The sequence below is a fragment of the Rhineura floridana genome, chromosome 3 (assembly GCF_030035675.1).
Source record: "Rhineura floridana isolate rRhiFlo1 chromosome 3, rRhiFlo1.hap2, whole genome shotgun sequence".
In the NCBI taxonomy this organism is placed as follows: domain Eukaryota; kingdom Metazoa; phylum Chordata; class Lepidosauria; order Squamata; family Rhineuridae; genus Rhineura; species Rhineura floridana.
The window spans coordinates 191,503,942-191,523,663 of NC_084482.1; the positions used below are offsets into that span (position 1 = coordinate 191,503,942).

Genomic DNA, 19,722 nt, shown 5'->3' on the forward strand with positions numbered 1-19,722 from the left:
GAAGGGCTGCAAAGAGGGGGTCATTCTTACCTCCCTAGGAAGGGAATTCCAAAGCCTAGGGGCAGCCACTGAGAAGGCCCTCTCACGCGTCCCCACTAGTCGTACTCAGAGCTTGGAAAAGTTACTTTTTTGAACTACAACTCCCATCAGCCCCAGCCAGTGGCCATGCTGGCTGGGGTGATGGGAGTTGTAGTTTAAAAAAGTAACTTTTCCAAGCTCTGGTCGTACTTGAGAAGATGTGGGTATTGAGAGAAGGGCCTCTCCTGAAGATCTCAGGGCCCGGGCAGGCTCATACAGGGAGATACGGTCTGATAAATAGCCTGGACCTAAGCCGTATAGGGCTTTATAGGTCAACACCAGCACTTTGAATTGTGTCCGGAAACAGACTGGCAACCAGTGGAGCTTTTTTAACAGGGGGGTAGTACGGTCCCTGTAACCAGCCCCAGTTAGCATTCTGGCTGCAGCACATTGTACCAACTGAAGTTTCCGAACAGTCTTCAGAGGCAGCCCCACGTAGAGTGTGTTACAGTAATCTAAACGGGATATAACTAAGGCATGTGTCACCGTGGCCAGATCAGACAGCTCAAGGAACGGGCGCAGTTGGTGCACTAATCTTAATTGTGCAAAAGCACTCCTGGCCACTGCAGAAACCTGGGACTCCAAATTTACCACTGAGTCCAGGAGCACACCCAAACTGCGAACCTGTGTCTTCAGGGGGAGTGTAACCCCATCCAGCACAGGCTGTATCCCTATTCCCTGATTCGCCTTACGACTGACCAGGAACACCCCTGTCTTGTCTGGATTAAGCTTCAATTTATTCACCCTCATCCAGTCCACCACTGACGCCAGACACTGGTTTAAAACCAAGACAGCTTCCTTGGAATTAGGTGGAAAGGAGACATAGAGTTGGGTGTCATCAGCATACTGATGGCACCGAACCCCAAACCCCCGGACAACCTCTCCCAGCGGTTTCATGTAGATGTTAAATAGCATAGGGGATAAAACTGAGCCCTGAGGGACCCCACAGGTCAATGGCCAAGGGGTCGAACAGGAATCCCCCAGCACCACTTTCTGGGTTCGTCCCTCCAGGAAGGAATGGAGCCACTGCAAAACAGTGCCCCCAAGTCCCATCCCAGCAAGGCGGCCCAGAAGAATACCATGGTCGATGGTATCAAAAGCCGCTGAGAGGTCCAGCAGAACCAACGGATACACTCCCCCTGTCCAGTTCTCTGCGTAGATCGTCCACCAAGGCGACCAAAGCCGTCTCCGTCCCATAACCAGGCCTGAAACCAGATTGAAATGGATCCAGATAATCTGTTTCATCCAAGAAGCCCTGGAGCTGGGAGGCCACCACACGCTCTATTACCTTACCCAAAAATGGAATATTGGACACTGGCCGGTAATTATCCATTATGGAGGGGTCCAGGGAGGGCTTTTTTAACAAAGGCCTTACAACTGCCTCCTTTAGGCAACCTGGAACTCTGCCTTGGTGTAAGGAGGCGTTAACCACTCCCCCCACCCACTCAGCCAGTCCATCTCTGGCACTTTTTATAAGCCAGGAAGGGCAAAAATCAGTATTCAGACAGTCCCTACCCTCGGGTTTACGATCTAAAACGACATGACACACAATGAGAAAGGAAGGCAGGAGGTAAAAGCAAGCTCAAGCACAAGTTCTTATAATGCAATTAAGAACAGCAACTTCTTGCTGATGTGAGCCTTGCTTGTGATAAAGAGTGGTCCCCTCCCCGGAAGCACTCTTCCCCTTATCTATCAGATTATTCTCACTGGCTCAGCATCTTCATCAAGCTATCCACTATGACCCCAAGGTTTCATTCCTGGTCAGTCACTGCCAGTTCAGCCCTGTGGGGGTACATATGAAATTAAGATTTTTTGCCCTGATGCGCATCACCTTACAGTGGCTTACATTGAACTGCATTTGCTATTTTAATGCCCATTCACCCAATTTGGAGAGAACATTTTGGAGCTTTTCACTTTTTGTTTCAAACACCCTGAACAATGTGGTATCATCAGCAAACTTGGCTCACCCCTAATTCCAGGTTATTTATGTACAAGTTAAAAAGCACAGGTCCCAATATTGATTCTTGTGGGATTCACTTTCTATACCCCTCTCTTGGGAGAACTGTCCGTTAATTCCTACTCTCTGCTTTCTGTTCTGTATCAAGTTACAAATCCATAAGAGGACTTGTCCTTTTACCCCATGACTTCTAAGCTTACTCAGGAGTTGTTGGTGAGGCTTGTTTAAACTTTTTAAACAATCTAAATACACATTGTCAACTGGATCACCCTTATCTATATGCTTGTTGACACTCTCAAAGAATTCTAAAAGATTAGTGAGACACAGCTTACCCTTGCAGAAGCCATGCTGGTTCTGCTTAAGCAAGATTGTTCTTCTATATGCTTGGTAATTCTGTCTTTAACAATGCTTTCCATCAGTTTTCCTAGAACAGATGCTAAACTAACTGGCCAGTAGTTTCCAGGATTGCCCCACCCCCGCCGCCCAGATCCCTTTTTAAAAATTGGTGTTGCACTGGCTGCTTCCCAGCCTCGGGTATGGAGGCTGATCTTAGGGGAAAGTTACATATTTTTGTTAGAAGATAAGTAATTTTACCTTTGAACTCCTGGGTGCATGCCATCTGAACCCAGTGATCTGTCAGTTTTATTTTGTCAGTAAGGCCTAGCACTTGATTTTTTGTTAGCACAATTTGCCTCAGTTCCTCAGACTTCCTTCCTGTGAAATTAAGTCAGGTACAGGAAGCTTCCTTATATCTTCTGCTGTGAAGAATTCATTCAGCTTCTCTGCAATTTCCTTTTTTCTTCTTTTGCATACCTTTGACCAAAGGTCAAACAGCTTCCATAGCTGGTTTTCTACCATAAGTACATAAGCATCTATGCTCTCTCTCTGTCCCTCCCTCCCTCCCTCCCTCTCCCTCCCTCCCTCCCTCTCCCTCATATGTGCATTTTACCCAAGAGACCTTTGGCCTCCTTGAATTGCTGTCATGCACCCCTGTACTTTCAGTACCTAGTTCTGCTTCTCCCCCATTTAGACAAACATAATCATTTTCACCCTCGTCCCTTAGGGATGATTTATCCTAAACTGGATGCACCTCAGTTCCTGTTATTTTAATTTAAAGTTCTACTTGTCTTTATAGTGGTTAAAGTGACCTGACCTGGGAGACCAGGGTTCGAATCCCCACACAGCCATGAAGCTCACTGGGTGACCCTAGGCCAGTCACTGCCTCTCAGCCTCAGAGGAAGGCAATGGTAAACCACCTCTGAATACTGCTTACCATTAAAATCCTATTCATAGGGTGGCCTTAAGTCAGAATTGACTTGAAGGCAGTCCATATTAGAGGATTAAATTAGAAATGAAGAGCTGTGCCAGAATATTCTGTAGTGTCTGACAATGAAAGGGATATTGAATCTCATTGAGTTGAGAAGCTGCCAGTTAGGGTAAAATAGAGTGTAGGATTTTTGGAGAGTCTATTCATTAGTATTCTTATGGTGCTGCCTAAATGAGCGTGGTTAATGAACACCTGCTCATTAGCCGTATATATATAGTGACAACCACGTTTTCCACTGTCTGGCAATTTAGTTAAATTTATTCTTCAAATTCACTATTTCATTTTTCCAGGTGGTGGCTTTCATCACTGCTCAAGCGATAAAGGTGGAGGATTTTGTGCATATGCAGATATCTCATTGGCCATAAAGGTGAGGAAAATCTATTGCAGAAACAAAACAAACATTTAGCATGTATCTGTGAAACCAGTAGTCTAAATTTGTTCTTAATAGATCAGATAATGCTGTGCATAGAATGGAATATATGAAAGCTATTGTAATCCTAGTTGGATAGCTATGTCCTGACCAGAGGATTTGTGAGGAAGATGCACTTTGTCTTAGTTGGAATGCTATTTATTTCAGTAAGGCTGAACACTTACTGAAATAATTTTTTCTGAAGGGCTGGACACAGTAATGTAAAGCCTCTTACAGACATAAACACAGATGCCCAAAGCCAGGGAATTGAGTCTATAAGCGTTCAGCTGGGAATGGATGATCCAGACGGTCTCTCATTCAGGCAGTGCTTAGGGCCAAACCTGCTTAGCTTTAGCCATAGATGCATCTTCTTCCTTCAGATCATTATAAAGTATGACAAATCCCAGATAGGTGAGAACTCACTGACTGACCCCTCATATTTAGCCATTTAACAGAAAATTGAAGTATCCAAGGAGAGCCAGAGAAAAGCCATTTTGGTACCTATTTGTGAACAATGTGAACCTTGTGGAAATGTTTGTAAAGGTCTGTTGTCTCTGTTGTATGTTAATTATTGGCATATATTGTTTGTTATTTTCTATGCTGTAAACCACCCTGAGGACTCGTGATGAAGAGTGGTTTATAAATTTAATAAGTAAATAAATAAAATGAATAATGATCCCTGTTCTTGAATTGTCCAGGAAAAGCTTTTTAAAGAGGCATCCCATCTGGGAAGATGACCTTTACAAGCCTAGGGAATTGGAAACTTCTAACTTCCCATCTTCTAGGCAGGGGCCAGGGAGCCTTCTCGGTCTGGCAGGACAGGTTTTTCTCTCCCCGACCCTGGCAGGCCAACTTTGACAGGTGGATGGGACCACATACCTGTCAAACATCTAACTTCATACTCACGTCAGGTGTTTGACAGCTGTGTTGTTCTGCCAGGTGGGGGGAAGATATACTGTATAAAGCAGGATTGAACTTGGTGCATCAACTGATGCGCAGAGAGTTCACACCTGCTTTCTATAGTCGCATGTCTTGCTTGCCCCGCACCTGATGCCAGCAATGATGTCAAGTGTTGGGTAGGTGCAGTATGTGTTTTCAAAAAAATGGTCTGGCAGGCCAAACAGACAGGTCTAGCGGGCCACATTTGGTTCACAGGCCAGAGGTTCCCCACCCCTGTTCTAGGGAAAAACAATCATTCAGGCAGGGGGTCTCAACCGCTGACAAAAGAATGTGGAATTTGCAGGAGGGCTGTGAGATGTATAGGAAACACATACGCATTGGATAACTGCAGATTTGCTTTGTCACTGTGTTTCATGGAGAAAATAAAGTGCATTCAGTTAAATGCTTAGAGTCATTTTAATAAGCTTTTAGTTAAGCAAAATAGATATGCTTTACAGGAATTTTAAAAAGCTATCAAATGATTATACAGCCACAAGAGTGGCTGTACACTATAGTCAACATGGATTTTTTGCATTCCTCAATGTTAAATTGAAAATACCCCCATGCCGTTCTGATACTTCCCATAAGCTCATTTCAGAACAAAACTTTACAAGACTTATAGTCCTGAACTTGGAAATGCTTCCTTAACAACCCTCTACGTTTTCGTGGCGATACACAAAACAGTCAGAGAGAATAGAGAGTTCAGTGTAAAAAGAGAGAGAGAGAAAAGCAGACACCTTTTGGACTTTTTTTTCTGTCAGTTCTCATAATTTATGGAAATTAAATAAATTAAAAATCAGCCATGTTCACAGAGTACCTGTAATCCTATTACTGACCTTGCCGCATATTCTGAACTTCACCTTCTGCAGTTTAAAAGTTTAAAAAATGCCTGGCTGATTTTTAATTAATTTAATAAAATTTGGCTGGGACCCAATGATAACGCAGAGCATGCTCAGTAAGAACCAACTGTCAGAGTTCTAAAAGCCTCACAGCTGCTGGGCTTGGCTAATCAGGGGGCCACACCAGACTTTGATTTCTCATGAGACAGTCATGGCTTCCCTCAGAGAATCCTGGGAAGTGTAGTTTGTGAAGGGTGCTGAGAGGAGAGTCCTATTCCCCTGAGAGAGCTCCAGTGGCCAGACTGGTTTAACAGTCAGCTTCTCTGACTGAAGCTCTGTGAGGGGAACAGGGCATCTCCTAGCAACTCTCAGCACCCTTCACTAACTACACTTCCCAGGATTCTTTGGGAGAAGCCATGACTGTCCAAAGTGAAATAAAGGTCTGGTGTGGATGTGACCAGGAACAGCTTTGGTTTAAATTTGGGTGGGAGCTTCATGTGCCTGCTGTAGAATAAAATGTGGTAGAAACCCTGAAAAAGAATGATACTGTTAACAATGTTTTCCTTTTGGAAAGGAAAGGGGCTTTCTCTCTGCCCAATGCCCCCTATCCAATCTCCACCCCTCCCCTCCCCCTTCCTCCCTCTCCTCCCCATTCCTGTCCTCCTCCTCCCCTCCCTGCCCCTCCCCCACATCAGTTTCTTCTTTCCTAAGCATGATTGCACAGGAGTAAATCCCACTGGAACCAAAAAGCATGCAAATGATTAAACCCACCCGCCCTTCTCCTCCCTCCTATTCCCTCCCCCTTGCCCTTTCCCTCCCCCTTGCCCTTTCCCTCTCCCTTCCCCTCCCCATCCCCTTCCAATTCCCACCTTCCCCCTCTTCCTCCTTCCCCTACTCTCCCTTCCACCCTCCCCCATGGTAAGTTTTACCTATCCTAAGCATGATTGCATGGGAGTAAATCCCATTGAACTCAATAAACATGCAAATGAACAAACCTGCCCTCCCCTCCTCCTCCCTCCCATCACCTCCCTTTTGCCCCCTCCCCTTCCAATCCCCTCTTCCCCTTCCCCCTCCTTCTGCTCCCCTCTTCCCATCTCCCCCTTCTTCCTTCCCTCTACTCTCCCTTCCCCCTCCTCCTACCCCATGGTCAGTCTTACCTATCCTAGCCATGATTGCGTGGGAGTAAATCCCACTGAACTCAATAAGCATGCAAGTGATCAGACCTGCCTTTCCCCTCCTTACCCTCTCCTCTCTCTTCCTCCTCCCTTCTTCCTCCTCCCCTGCCCACTCCAGGTCTCCCTCCCATGGTCAGTTTTACCTATCCTTAGCATGATTGCATGGGAGTAAATCCCACTGAAGTCAATAAACATGCAAATGATCAAACCTCCCCTCCTCCTCCCCCTCCTGCCTGCTCCCCTCCCCCTGCTCCCATCCCCATCCCCTATGGTCAGTTTCACCTATCCTAAGCATGATTGCAGCGGAGTAAATCCCACTGAACTCAGTAAGCATGCAAATGATCGATCCATTCTCAGCAAATTTGCACAGGATCCCATTTCTTACCTCCCAGATTAAAAAGCAGAGAAATTCACTAATAGACAGAAAACCTTGTGGTAGAACGTACCTATAACCAACAGATATTTCTATCCAATTTTTAAAAGCAGGGAAATTGGGCAGCTATAGTGAATGCACCAGGGGAGCAGGAGACCAGACCTCCTCTCTGAGATAATGTACTGCCCTACAAATTTGTCAAAATGCAAACACAATTTGGGTTGGTCTTTCACAGTCCAATCCACTTCCTGTGCAGCTTGGAAGAATTTGGTAACGTGCCTCTGAGCATATGGTGAGTGGTGGCAACACCTGCAATCAGCCCAAACAACAAAAGCAAGGCATGTGCTGATCTTGTTTTAGCAGGGAGGAAGCAACAATATTAAAACAGTTGATATAGTTCAGATTGTTGTTGTTGTTATGTGCCTTCAAGTCGATTACGACTTATGGCGACCCTATGAATCAGCGACGTCCAACAATTTTAGTGAAGTTTCCTATAATAAATCATTTTCTTTTGCTCCTGTTTCTGTAAATATGTGAAGTACAGCAATACTTTGCAACACTAAAAAAAACCTCCAAAACCAATTGTGGAATAATGGCACTGACTATTCTGCAGAATAGTTTCCAGTGGACATGAGGAGTGTCTCAGTTTGCACAAGACAAAACAGTGGGAGGTGAAATATATTCTAGCAATATTCTATGTGTGCTCTATGTTTTTAATTGACCATGCCCACCTTTCCTTAAGCGGAGTAGTTTTAAGCATAGCAGGCTGAAAACATGCATCTTGGGCAGGCCAAGTTTGTTTTTTCCAACAGCTAGAGTCATTGCTTAAGTAGCAACATATTGTAATCAGTTTGATTTTACATCAAACTGTTTCAGATTCAACTGTTAATGTGCCCAAAATAGAAATGGAGCATAACCTCCAGTTTGAAACACAGAAGGCTGTCTTCACTATTATATGACATTGACCAATAAAAAGGCTTTGAAATTAATAAAAATAAATTTGACAGAGATTTCTAGGATGAATAATGAGAAAAATATAATTTTCAAGGTAAGATTCTCTGTAGAAACAGTAGTAACACAGAAAAGAAGCAAAAGTAAGAACACCAACAAATATACAAAAATGTTATTCTCCATCTTTGGAGATGGCAGGTGTTGCCACCACTCACCATATGCTCAGAGGCACATGTTACCAAATTCTTCCAAACTCCTTAGGAAGTGGATTGGAGTGTGAACGAGCAACTCAGATTGTGTTTGTGTTTTGACAAATTTGTAGGGGAGTCCAATATCTCAGAGAGGAGGTCAGGTCTCCTGCTCCCCTGGTGCATTCACTATAGCTGCCCAATTTCCCTGCTTTTTAAAGTTTGATAGAAATATCTGTTGGCTATAGGTATGTTCTTTAAACTGCAAGGTTTTTTGCCTATTAGTGAATATATACTGTAATTCATTCAAGAGTGGAATATTTCATTGAAGTTTCAAACTTTTAAATATATCATCTTCTTGCCTGACTGTTTTTTAAAATTTCTTTTCTCTGTATTCCAGTTTTTATTTGAAAGAATAGAAGGAGTTTCTAGGGCAACGATCATAGATCTGGATGCGCATCAGGTGAGTGATCAAATGAAAAAAGTTTTAATTCAGAAACAGAACTCCTGAATCAAGTCACTCTAGAATGTGCCACAAAGTAAGTTAATTTATACTGAAAAACACAAAACATATACAGAAAACCTTCATATGTGATAAAGGTGTGACATTGGGGGAAAACTCCCTTAATTATTAATTAATATACTTCCAGTCTGGCTACATTGCATATATTGACTAGGGCCCAAAGAACCCCAACCAGAAGGAGATAATGTGTTGGTGCTGCTCTGAATTCTTGTGAAAGAATTACTGCAGTGCAGCACCACAATGGCTGCATTTGGGTGTCTCACTAAATCATAGTTTAGAACAGGCTTTCTCCAACCTGGTGCCCTCCAGTTGTTGTGGACTACATCTTTCAGTTGCTGAGAGTTGTGGTCTGAAATATCTGGAGGGTACCAGGTTGGGGAAGGCTGGTTAAGCATGACATTCATAAATGAGTCTAGGCGAGCCTCAGGCTCACATGCTTCCCCTCTTTGGTGTGTCTGCAAGGAGGCGTTTGGAAGCTTTCCCTTCTGTTTTTGTTTAAGCACACGTTGTCATGTCAGAACAGCAGACAAACGTTAATGTAAATTATGGCTTGCTTGAAGCCAATTTGAAACCAAGGATCTCCCCCCCCCAATCCCTTATTAGATCTTGCAAAACCATAAAACCTCTGCAAAAGTTTGAAGGTTTGAAAGCAGTGAGAGGTCATGAAGTATGCTTTCCTGTTTTGCAAACCCCTCCGGCTCAATGCAAGTTCAGCACAAAGGTCCTACTCCCTTGGAGTGCTTAGCAAACAAAGGACATCAAAAGCACTGATTACAGTACCTGAGTTTCAGCCCAACAAGGAAGTGAATGGTGGGGAAAACCAGGGCTGTAAACGTAATGGAGGAAGGGTAAGGACTGTAATGCTAAGGTGATCTATACCAGCTGGGGTTGTGACTGCTCCTCTGTTTCTGCCCTCCCCCCAAAAAAAAACCCAGTTGGAATAAATGAGCTGGCAAAAGGAATGGAAGAGGAATGGGGAGGGGAGTGAACCAAAAGAGCAATGGTTTTGATGACTGCATCATTTGAATGATCTGTAGTAAATGAGTCTTCAAGCATTCACCATTGTAGAAAACGTCTGAGAAAATAAAGATGAGGCTTGAGTTTTTGGAAATATCACTTTGAATCTACATTGTACGTAGACTTATTTTTCTCAAAATGTGTCAGAATTGGTTACTGTCTGTGGAGAAGGTAAAGTAAAACAATCTATTTCAAAGTTAAACATGAACTGAAAAAATACATCAAAGTAACTGGAGGATAAATGTGTATATCTCTATCTTCATATTCACATACTATTTTACATTACAATAATCTACCCTGTATGCTCTTTTGATGAGGGCTAAAAATCCAAAAACTAATGAAATTCCATTAATCTGGCTTGATTTGTATTAATTGGTTGTAATAATCTCACAGGGAAATGGCCATGAAAGAGACTTTATGGATGACAAACGAGTGTATATTATGGATGTTTACAATAGATATATTTATCCAGGAGATGGATTTGCTAAACGTAAGTAGATGATTTTCCCAACTTACATGACCTTAAAATAATTTAAAACATGGTACTAGAGGAATTACCTCATTCATCATTGAAGTATTTGCTCCCTAATAAATGAAAGTGCAGTACTGTTTTTTCCATTGCACTGTTCAGATGTTTCAAATCTTCTCAGTGTGTGGGCCATCCCTGGGGTCACAGTTGTATGGAGAATGTGGGAAGATGCTAGTGGTCTCGAACCAGGAATTTGGGAAAGCAGGATCCAGATTTTTACTCAGAAGTTTTCTCCCTGCTGTCTGATATTCAGTTCTTTCATTTCACTGTCTTATGCTCACTCTTACTCCAGATGTAAAAAGTGGGGAGAACTAGGTGCTAACTTGAAAGGATGTGGAAAGAAAATCAGGACATTTTTTTAGTTCCAAATGTCCTGGCAAGGAGGGTGGCTAACCTGTGGGTCTGCAGATGTTGTTGGACTCCTAGTTGGCTACCCTTGGTCATGGCTATTCAGCATGTTATCACTCAACAGCAGCTTGTATCAAATGTAAAATGTAAATGTACTGCCTTCAAGTTGATTCCGACTTATGGCGACCCTATGAATAGGGTTTTCATGAGGCTGAGAGGCATTGACTGGCCCAAGGTCACCCAGTGAGCTTCATGGCTATGTGGGGATTCGAACCCTGGTCTCCCAGGTCATAGTCCAACACCTTAACCACTACGCCACACTGGCTCTACAGTATCAAAGCACTGATATAAAATGTAGTGCTAAGTAATTCATTCCATAAGCCCAAGGATTGTGCAACTTACTTCCCGTGCAATCTCTAAATGTGTTCTGAGGGTTCCGAAACCCTCTTAAGCAGATTTGGGGTGGGCTTGGGGCATGTGGAGCTGGGAGGAAAACCTTGTGCTTAAAGGGATGTGTGCACTAGATACCACCCAATATTCTGCAATCCTGTATCCATTTACCTAGAAGCAAGTCCTATGGAACTCAGTGAGACTTATTTATTTAGTCAATGTTTAGAGTGCTTAATATTAAAAAAAATCTCTTAAGTGGATTACAAAGTGAAAATTACAAAGCTAAAATACAAATAAAAACATAATATCTCAATAACAATCCAGAATGAAAATACTGAAACAAAATTATGAGCCATGCAGTCCAAAAATGATTATTTATTTATTAGATTTATATCCTGCCCTTCCTCCCAGTAGGAGCCCAGGGCAGCAAACAAAAACACTAAAAACACTCTAAAACATCTTAAAACAGACTTTAAAATAAAACAAAACATCTTTAAAACATATTAAGACAAAACATCTTTTTAAAAAAGCTTTAAAAACATGTTAAAAAGCAATTCCAGCACAGATGCAGACTTAAATAAACAGACAGGACGTGCCTGAACAAACAAGTTTGTAATATAACACATCTGTTGATGCCTCTCGGATAACATTGGGGAGGTTTTTTCCAGAGGGCTGGTGCCGCTATCTAAAAGGACCGCTTCTGCGTTGTCATTAGATGGCAATCCATCAGCCATGACATGACCAGCAGGGCCTCCTCCAATGATCGTAAGATCAACTGGGTCTATACAGACATGTTCGGATTGCACTGTTAGTAAAACAAAACGAAAAGGGAAGGCAACAGAAACGGGTGGGGAAACTTTCAGTCTGAGGGCTGCATTCCTTTGTGGGCAACATTCTGGGGGCCACATGCCAGTGGTGAGCAGGGCCAGAGGCAAAAATGAATGGAGCAATGAATGATAGTAGGCTACATTCCAGCCATGCAGAAGACAAAGGTTTCTGCACCCCCACAATACACATTTCTCCCTCCATCCAGGAAAGCGAAAGCCATGATCAGTGACATATTCCAGCCAGCCAAGCAAAAAAATATGAGGAGGGCATGGATCAGGGCCTGTGATGGACATGGCATGGCAAATGTCCCAAGAAAGACATTTAGATGTCCACGTTTGAGGAGAGCATGGAGCAGGGCCGGTGAAGGCCAAAGGTTCTCTACCCCTGTTGTAAGAATATATCAGTTTTCACTTCCTCCTCATAATCTAGGGCTGTAACCCTATACCTGCTTACCTGGTAGCAGGTCTCATTGAACTCAGTAGGGCTTATGTTTGAGAAGACACACATAGGATTGTGCTATAAATGTTGGTCAAAGGATTATTGTATAAAATCAAATAAAGCAAATAAGAAAAGGTATGTCTTTACCTTGTGCTTTATTTCATCTCAGTTGGTTAAAGTGCTGGACTATGACCTGGGAGACCAGAGTTCGAATCCCCACACATCCACGAAGCTCACTGGGTGACCTTGGGCCAGTCACTCCCTCTCAACCTCAGAGGAAGGCAAGGGTAAACCACCTCTGAATACCGCTTACCAGGAAAACCCTATTCGTAGAGTTGCCGTAAGTCGGAATCGACTTGAAGGCAGTCCATTTTTTGTCATCTAACATTACACATAAAAAGCAAAGCCATGCAGAGAATGAAAGAGCGTTAACCATTTTATGTGTAATACTGGGTGACAATTGGGATGAAATAAAGCACAAGGTAAAGACTGATAGGTTTTATTTTATTTATTAATTTATTATTGTCAAATTTGTGTATGCAGACTAATAGTTTGGTTGGCAATGTATCTTTTCATTGGGTATATTATGTATAATACCTTTTAGGAGCCATAAGGCGGAAAGTTGAATTGGACTGGGGCACAGAAGACACAGAATACCTTCAAAAAGTAGAAACGCATGTAGAAGGTGCATTGAATGAAGTGAAATCGGACATAATCATTTATAATGCCGGAACTGATGTTTTGGATGGGGACCCCTTGGGAGGCCTGGCTATTTCACCTCAGGTTTGTATAGCACAGAGTACAGTTTCCTGTATATTCAAGTATGGTTCCAAACTGAAGTTGACACTAAGCACCAAGCAATGCCAGCTTTTCAGCCACAATAGTCTTGTGCTTTTGATTTCCCTGCTACATTCCCCACCCCCACATTACATGTCAGGCCAGCTGCCCCTCTCAGCCATACCTTTAATTCTGATACTGTTTCATGTATTATAATGCTTTTCTCTCGCCTCGCATGCATCCAGTTATGGATAAAAGAGTATCCGGGGGAAGGGCCATTGGCTTTGAATGCAGAAGGTCCCTGGTTCAGTCCCCAGCATGGCTAGGTAGGGCTGGCAGAAAGCCCTGCCTGAAATCCTCGAGAGCCACTGCCGGTCTGTGCAGACAGTACTGAGCTAGATGTCATGGTCTGACTTGGTTTGTGCTGGCCGGGGAGAGGGCAACCAGAATGATCAAGGGGATGGAGCGACTTCCTTATGAGGAAAGGTTGCAGCATTTGGGGCTTTTTAGTTTAGAGAAAAGGCGGGTCAGAGGAGACATGATAGAAGTGTATAAAATTATGCATGGCATTGAGAAAGTGGATAGAGAAAAGTTCTTCTCCCTCTCTCATAATACTAGAACTCGTGGACATTCAAAGAAGCTGAATGTTGGAAGATTCAGGACAGACAAAAGGAAGTACTTCTTTACTCAGCGCATAGTTAAACTATGGAATTTGCTCCCACAAGATGCAGTAATGGCCACCAGCTTGGATGGCTTTAAAAGAAGATTAGACAAGTTCATGGAGGACAGGGCTATCAATGGCTACTAGCCGTGATGGCTGTGCTCTGCCACCCTAGTCAGAGGCAGCATGCTTCTGAAAACCAGTTGCCGGAAGCCTCAGGAGGGGAGAGTGTTCTTGCACTCGGGTCCTGCTTGCGGGCTTCCCCCAGGCACCTGGTTGGCCACTGTGAGAACAGGATGCTGGACTAGATGGGCCACTGGCCTGATCCAGCAGGCTCTTCTTATGTTCTTATGGAGTCTAAAACATTTGAGGGTACCAGACTGAGGAAAGCTGGTCTACAGCGATTGGCAGCAACTCCCCAGGGTTCCAGACAGCAGTCTTTTTAGATTTTCCTGGAGCTGCTAGAGATTGAACACTAAGCTGAAATCCCCTTCATTGATTTTTTAAGTACCCTAAAGTAAATGGATTCTAGATCACTGCCTTAGTTATTACTGACTTATAAAAAGTTTTAATGTATAAAATTCTTGAGTATACAACAACAAGGGAAGGACTATAGGGCACTATTAGAGCATCTGCTTTGCATGCAGAAGGTCCCAGGTTCAATCTCTGACTTTCTTTTCTCTGACACCATAAACTGTATGATTTGTAAACTACAGTGACATTCAGCGTTCACACTATGTCTGCTTTTCTTGTTGTAAATATGCAGGGAATTATTGAACGAGATGAAATAGTTTTCAGAGCTGCAAGAACGCACAGAACTCCTATCTTGATGGTGACCTCTGGAGGCTATCAGAAGAGGACAGCACGGATTATTGCAGATTCTCTTCTCAATTTGCATAGCCAAGGGCTTATTGAAAAGTAGCCTGCATTTGGTGAAGCTGGAAATGTCAAGGTAGAAATTATGAGTAGAAAATAAAAAGGAGATCAGCTAACTTGGCACTAAAGTATGAGAATATTGGGGTTGTTGTATAATACTAAGTCAGGTCTTAATTGTTTAATATTTAAACCAAGAGACAAGAAATACCCCAGTTCTTATGGAATTAATATATTCTACTAGGGACTGAATGGTGACAGTCAATGGTCCCACAAAGGGTACTAACATATAATGTATTTCTCACTCTCTCTTCCAGTGCTATTAAATGCTGCTTTGTTAGTTTACTATGGACATTAATTCTGGAGTTGGGTATTTCTTGCTGTTGTCAGAGTATAAACACATTAATATTTTCTTACCTCACAATAGTCTATTTATTTAATTAAAAAGCGAATCATGTAGTATCTGAAAATGTTAACTTACTATTTTTATTTGTAAAAGTTACAGGCAGGTTAATTTTTCAAAAGAAACTCAAGGCAGCTAATAGATCCAAACTTCACGCATTTTAAGTATATCACAATTCCCATTCCTACTCCCAATCATAAGGCCAAAATATCAATGGGGAAAACTAATCATCATCATCTCAAAACAGCCACAACTGAAACAATCTCAGAAATAAACCAGAATAAATAAAACTGCTGGCTGGAAACCTTTTTAAACAGCTATGTTTTTGCCAGCCACCTGAACAGCAAAGTGATGGAGGAGGCCTGAAGATAGGTGTTCCATAGGGTGTGTGCCGCTACAAGAAACAGTCATAGTCCTGCTCATCAGCAATCATACTTTACAGGGTCGAGGGATCTGGGGCAGGGCTTCAGATGTTCATGAGCAGAGCTTGTAGGGAGAAACAGAAAAGAAGGTGGTTCTTCAGGCAACATGCCATTTTGAATGTTTCATTCAAAGTGCAGTTATTTGTTCAGGTGGATAAGAGAACCTGTTTAAAACTGGCACCGTAAGTATATTTTAGGTCTCCCCAACTATTGCAAACATAAGAAAGGGATGGTATGTGGGCTTGCGTGTGTGTATTTGCAACATGGGATGCTGTTTCCCCTCTAGCCATTTCCAAGTAGATTTTTGGCAGAAAAGCAGCAAGTCTGTATGAATGTGAAGATTTGGTTTTTTATTTTTTTACAGTTAACGATTCTTCCCTTTATTATTAATTGATTATACCTCGATTATGTTATAATGCCGGTAGTAATTCACATCACAAAGTGGTAAATACTGTTCTTTAGCTTTAGCTCCTCTTCTGATATCAGAATATAGTTCAAAATTGCATGCAAGGATCTGTGCTTGTGCAGCTGCCAGATGATCAATGTACTTCCTCCCCAGAATGGTATAACAAACTCTTGCTATCTGATTATTGTTTTTTGCTTGTCGTTTGCAACTGAGAATCTAGAGTTATGTTAAATACTTTCTTATCTACAGAAGGACATGATGGGCACAATACAGAAAAAGTTAGAATTGGCCATGGAACCAAAAGTGCAGAGCTAAAAGCTCCATTTAAATCCCACAAAATCTACAGGAGGTGCATTTGAGTAATCCAGCTGATTTCATTAGGACTTAAATGGCAAAAAACAAACACATTTTTCTGGATTGTGCTTATCAAGATTGGATTATCCAGGTATTCTATTTTTTAAAAAAGAAGCATCAATGTGATAGTATCTGTAACAGATTTTGATTGCAGATTTCCTATTAATGTTATGTGGTACTACTGTATAATATTATGAATTGTGATGCTCTGAAACATAGGTAAAATTATTAAATCAAAACTAAAGTGATGTAAAATAGATGAAAATTATGTCAAATATCAGTTTACATTTTATATTTTTTTTAAAAAAAATTCTGGACAAATATGGGTTGTATCCAATGTCCTACTCAGAGTAGACCCATTGGAGTGAATGAACATGACTATCATAGAATAGTAGAGTTGGAAGGGGCCTATAAGGCCATCAAGTCTCAATGCAGGAATCCAAATCAAAACAATCCCAACAGATGGCTGTCCAGCTGCCTCTTGAATGCCTCCAGTGTCAGAGAGCCCACTACCCCTCTAGGTTATTGGCTCCATTGTCATATGGCTCTAACAGTTAGGACGTTTTTCCTGATGTCCAGTCGAAATCTGGCTTCCTACAACTTGAGCCCATTATTCCATGTCCTGGACTCTGGGACAATTGAGAAGAGATCCCAGCCCTCCTGTCTTAGGTTCATTCACTTCAGTGGGTCTGAGTAGAACCTAGTTGAATACAACCCTATTTTTTCAGAGCCTGCACTACGTTGCCTTTGCTAATTCTTTGCAAATAATTTCAGCTGACTTTGAGCAAATGCTTAAACAAAAAGGTTTTTTTAATTATTTCCTTTTAAAAACAAACAAACCCAAAACCCAGTTCTTGGTCTAGACTCCTGACGGCATTGCTCTCAGCTTCTTCAACACTCTCAAACCCCCGCACCACGTTAAGGTGTGCATCCTAGAGGGGGTGCGTAATGTTAAGATGTAATAAAAATATAGTGCAATCCTATATGTATCTACTCAGAGAGATAAATCATACTGAGTAAATAGGGCTCACTTCCAGGTAAATAGGAATACGATTGCAACCTTAAGTTCAGTTAATAAGAGTTTTCAACTTGAGCCAGATAGTTGTAGAAAAATTACCAACTTGCTATGAATGTTTTTTTAAGTGGATTTGACACTCTGGATTAATATTGAATAGCAATACTATCATTTGCACTTTCCTCTAATGAGAATGTTTAAAGCACTATTAAAATATTGAGATGCGTTTTCTATATTGTCTAATGCACTATCTAGAGTTGTTATAATTTGCAATAATTTTTATAAATGTGTTTATATTTTTATTGAGTTTAAAACTCTGTAATGCCATGTAGCACACTAAATATCATGTTTAATGTTCTTATTTATGGATAAAATTAAAATAATGCTACATTTTTTCTCTGTGCATTTTTACTTCTCTCTCAACTTTTCATGGGGCATTAGTCATCCTTTCATACCAGAGCCAGATTAGTTGCATAAGGAGTCTCAGGCATTCAGTCCAGAGACTATGTGCTGGAACATAAGGACATAGAAATCTGCTTTATACTGAGTCAGACCATTGGTCCATCTAGCTTAGTATTGTCTACACTGACTGGCAGTGGCATCTCCAGGTTTTCAGACGGGACATTCCCAGCTCTACATTGAGATCCTAGGGACTTTCTGCATGCAAGGCAGATGCTGTTACCACAGAGCTATGGCCCTTCCATGCCATTAGAATGTTTTTGTGGAAAGCAAAAGGAGACACAAATAAAAGTTGCCAAGCAATGGTCAGCAGTTGCAGCACATGGTCTCGGGGTGCGGGTGTGCAGTGGGTTAGCAAATGTTGATTCTTTCTGCCTACAAATAAACATTTGTAGCAAAATTAAGTCTTTATTTAATAGAACTGGAACAAAAAACACATACATGGGTTTGGCCCTACTCCTGTGCCTTTGCCACTTGTGTAGTAGGCTTGCAGGTGGGATGTGCCCCATAGCCAGGAGAGGAATGAATGAATGAAACTTTATTTTTATCCCGCCCTTTTTCCAAACTGGAACTCAGGGCAGCTTACAAATAAAACTACATGTAGTTAAAAACATAGAAAAACATACAATTTAAAATACAATTAAACAATGCACAACCTTAAAACCTTAAAAGGCACTTAAAAATCTAAAAACAATTTAAAATAATACAAATAATAATATAAAACAATAAAACAAGCCTTGTAAAGCCCAATCCTAAACACCTTCTATCCCAAAAGCCTGTCGGAATAAAAAAGTCTTTACTTGCCTACGGAAGGATGGCAAGGAGGGGGCCATTCGTGCCTCCCTAGGAAGGGAGTTCCAGAACCTAGGAGCAGCCACTGAGAAGGCCCTATCTCACGTTCCCACCAATCGCACTTGCGAGGGTGTTGGGACTGAGAGAAGGGCCTCTCCTGAAGATCTCAGGGCCTGGGCAGGCTCATACAGAGAGATACGGTCTGACAAATAGCCTGGACCTGGGCCGTATAGGGCTTTAAGGGTCAAAACCAGCACTTTGAATTGTGACCGGAAACAAACTGGCAGCCAGTGGAGCTGTTGTAACAAGGGAGTTGTATGGTCCCTGTAACCAGCCCCTGTTAACACTCTGGCTGCAGCTCTTTGTACCAGTTTAAGTTTCCGAACAGTTTTCAAAGGCAGCCCCACGTAGAGCGCGTTACAGTAGTCTAAATGGGATGTAACTAAGGCATGCATCACCATAGTCAAATCAGGCATTTCCAGGAACGAGCGCAGCTGGTGCACCAGTCTTAAATGGGCAAAGGCACTCCTGGCCACGGCCGAGACCTGGGCCTCCAAGTTCAGAGATGAGTCCAGGAGCACACCCAAACTGCGAACCTGTGTCTTCAGGGGGAGTGTAACCCCATCCAGCACAGGTTGAATCCCTATTCCCTGATCTGCCCTTCGACTGACCAGGAGCACCTCTGTCTTGTCTGGATTTAGTTTCAATTTGTTCGCCCTCATCCAGTCCATCACTGATGCCAGGCACTGGTTCAGGACCAGGACAGCTTCCTTGGCTTTAGGTGGAAAGGAGAAATAGAGTTGAGTGTCATCTGCATACTGATGGCACCGAACCCCAAACCCCCGGACAACCTCTCCCAGCGGTTTCATATAGATGTTGAATAACATGGGGGACAAAACTGAACCCTGAGGAACCCCATAGGTCAACGGCCAAGGAGTCAAACAGGAGTCCCCCAGCACCATCTTCTGAGTTCGTCCCTCCAGAAAGGAATGGAGCCATCGTAACACGGTGCCCCCAAGTCCCATCCCAGCAAGGCGGTCCAGAAGGATACCATGGTCGATGGTATCGAAAGCCACTGAGAGGTCCAGTAGAATTAACAGGGACACACTCCCCCTGTCCAGCTCTCTGCGAAGGTCATCCACCAAGGCGACCAAAGCTGTCTCTGTCCCGTAACCAGGCCTGAAACCAGACTGAAATGGATCCAGATAATCCGTTTCATCCAAGAATCTCTGGAGCTGGGTGGCCACCACA

General features: G+C 42.6%; 1 protein-coding gene across 5 annotated transcripts in view; it reads left to right on the plus strand.

Moving 5' to 3' along the window:
* HDAC11 (histone deacetylase 11) overlaps window positions 1-17,505 on the plus strand; it is a 30,866-nt gene extending 13,361 nt beyond the window's left edge. For all 5 annotated transcript variants that reach the window (XM_061619028.1, XM_061619030.1, XM_061619032.1 and 2 more), the window contains exons 6-10: window positions 3,653-3,729; window positions 8,637-8,699; window positions 10,170-10,266; window positions 12,914-13,092; window positions 14,514-17,505. In XM_061619028.1, coding sequence (XP_061475012.1) covers window positions 3,653-3,729; window positions 8,637-8,699; window positions 10,170-10,266; window positions 12,914-13,092; window positions 14,514-14,669 — 572 coding nt within the window. In that variant the 3' untranslated portion in view covers window positions 14,670-17,505. The remainder of the gene's footprint in view (window positions 1-3,652; window positions 3,730-8,636; window positions 8,700-10,169; window positions 10,267-12,913; window positions 13,093-14,513) is intronic.
* The last annotated feature ends 2,217 nt before the right edge of the window (window positions 17,506-19,722 follow it).